The sequence below is a fragment of the Equus przewalskii genome, chromosome 11, assembly GCF_037783145.1.
Source record: "Equus przewalskii isolate Varuska chromosome 11, EquPr2, whole genome shotgun sequence".
NCBI classification, from domain to species: Eukaryota; Metazoa; Chordata; class Mammalia; order Perissodactyla; family Equidae; genus Equus; species Equus przewalskii.
In genome coordinates, this window is record NC_091841.1 from 20,026,930 (window position 1) to 20,029,417 (window position 2,488).

The following is a 2,488-nucleotide window of genomic DNA, read 5'->3' on the forward strand; positions in this document are numbered from 1 at the left end:
TACCTCTCAGCTGCAATAAGAAGATAACTTTGGGGGTTTTTGAGTGCCTAGAAATGTAATGATCCCCAAACAGAGAGTCTATCAGGTGTGGCCATTCCCAGTCTGTAGTACCAGAGGGTCAACATTCCTAACTCCTTCCTCTATAACCCACTGGCCTATATAACTGCTTCAAGATTCTGTGTTCCCCTTAAGATGGTTCTTGCAGACATTAGTTAGCCATCCTCACCCTTGCTAGCAAGCTGAACTAAAATGCCCTTTCTCTGCCATCATCTTGCCTCTTGATGATTGGCTTTTGTCTTGTTGTGAGTAGATTGTGCCCTTTGTGCATTAACATTCTGACAATAAATTAAATGTCCTACCATAGACAGAAATAGATAGTAGTTTTCATTACTGAAGAATAGAAAATAGCTTGAGTTAACTGAGGCAGATAGCACATGAATAATGCTTCAGAAATAAAATAGAGCTTCTTACCTTTGATGATAAAGAAATATTTCAAAAGTTATATATGGGACTTGTTCACCTCTACATCAAGAGCAAACTGTTTCCAATATATGTAAATAATTACATCTGTCATTCTAAAGTGTCTTGTTCCTGTATGCCATCTTGGGATGTAGGCTAACATATTCTAGTTGAACATTTCTCATTTCATATCTTCTTTCTCCTCTATTTTTCTTCCTCTGTTTAGTTACTTGTATTTTGCCTGACAAATCCATAAATTAGAAATGATTGAATGTTGAGAAAATTTTCTTTGGTCAAGGCTGGTTTCCACCCCACTATCCACAACAAAAGAATGTGACTGCCCTTACTATATAAATACTAAGGTATTGTTTTGTAAATATTCAAAGGTGAAAATATTAGCTTAGTAGAAAAAATTCAAGTAACTGAGAAAACACTTAACAATACTCATGACAGGAAAGAAAAATAAATTTACATCTTATAACATGTTATCAGTGATAAATCCCTTTGACAGTCCATCTCTCTGAATCATAGCAAGGCATACATTTTTATTGATGTGAAGACTGAGGCAGGGAACTTCTGGCTCAAGGTCAGGGGCTAATAATGAAATTGCTGGAACCCCAATCTATGTTTTTTGGCCTCAATATGTCTTTATCAATACAAGATCTGGTTCATGTGTTAAGGGAACAAGCCAAAAGCCCAAAGGATGACTTGCAGGAACTTCTTAATTGATCGAGCTCAAGTTTTACTCTACTTGAGAAACCGTCATCCTGTTGAGAACTTTCTTCAGAGCCTCCTTCATTTCTTTGTTTCTCGGGCTGTAGATCATTGGGTTCAGCATAGGGATGACCATAGTGTAAAATACTGACACAATCTTGTCTTCCGTGAGGGATTTTCCCATATTACCTTTCAAGTACATGAACATAAGTGTCCCCCAAAAAAGAGCCACTGCAGTCATGTGAGAAGCACAGGTGGAGAAAGTCTTGGCTTTTCCACTTGCTGTATGAATCTTCAGAATATCCCAAATGATGAACAGGCAGGATATGAGAATCACTGTAATGCTGGTTGTAATGACCAAGAAAGCTAAGAGGTAGACCACTTGTTCCTGTGGCCTGGTCTCACTACAGGCAAGCTTCAGCAAAGGTGGGAAGTCACAAAATAAGAAGTCTAAGTGGTTGGACTTACAGAAGGAGATTGAGAAGGTACACCCAGTGTGGATTGTGGAATTGACCATAGCACCAGCATATGCCCCAGACACTAGGCCCCTGTAGGTTTGTGGTGTCATGGTGGTGGCATAGAGGAGAGGATTACGCACAGCCACATAGTGGTCATAGGCCATCACAGCCAAAAGGAAACACTCAGAGCTAGCACAGAGTGTGAAAAAGAAGAACTGAGCAGCACAGCACTCATAGGAGATGACCATCTTATCAGTACCCAAAGTCTCAAGCAACTGAGGGACAATAACAGAGGAGTAACAAGTGTCCAGGAGGGAAAGGTGGCTGAGGAAGAAGTACATGGGAGTCTTGAGGTGAAGGTCACTCTGAATCAGCACTATCATGCCCAAGTTACCCACCACGGTGATGAGATAAAGGACCAGAAACACAAAGAAGAGACCCATCTGCAGCTCTTCCCGCAGTTGAAACCCTATCAGAACAAAATCTGTCACCACAGTGCCACTCTCTGCCATGAATCTTAGGTAGCCCACTAAAATAATAAAAAAAAAAATCTCACTGAAGATAAATTAAGGTGAGCATGGCTTGATATGATTATTTTCAGTAACGATAATAATCTTTTAGATTTGTAAAGTACTTTACAATTTTTACTTTATTTCCTTTGATATTTCAGAAATCCTTGGGAGGGCATAATGTTAATCCCATTTTTGAGAGAAGAATATGAAGGTCAAAGAAGTGAAGTGACTAGCTTATGATTGCATAAGGTGGTCAAAACATACAAACTTCCAGTTAAAAGATAAATAAGTATTATTGATGTAATGCACAACATGATGACTGCAGTTAACAGTGATGTATGGTAT

General features: G+C 39.1%; 1 protein-coding gene across 1 annotated transcript; it reads right to left on the reverse strand.

Annotated features, from left to right (window-relative positions):
- Positions 1 to 1,201: 1,201 nt before the first annotated feature.
- LOC103567026 (olfactory receptor 9I1-like) lies at positions 1,202 to 2,143 on the reverse strand. Its single transcript, XM_008543620.2, has one exon. It carries the CDS (start codon positions 2,141 to 2,143, stop codon positions 1,202 to 1,204), a length of 942 nt encoding a protein of 313 aa, XP_008541842.2.
- Between the last annotated feature and the right edge of the window lie 345 nt (positions 2,144 to 2,488).

Coding starts and splice junctions, on each gene's coding strand:
- LOC103567026 (XM_008543620.2), bottom strand. CDS start 2,143: ATGGCAGAGAGTGGCACTGTGGTGACAGATTTTGTTCTGATAGGGTTT.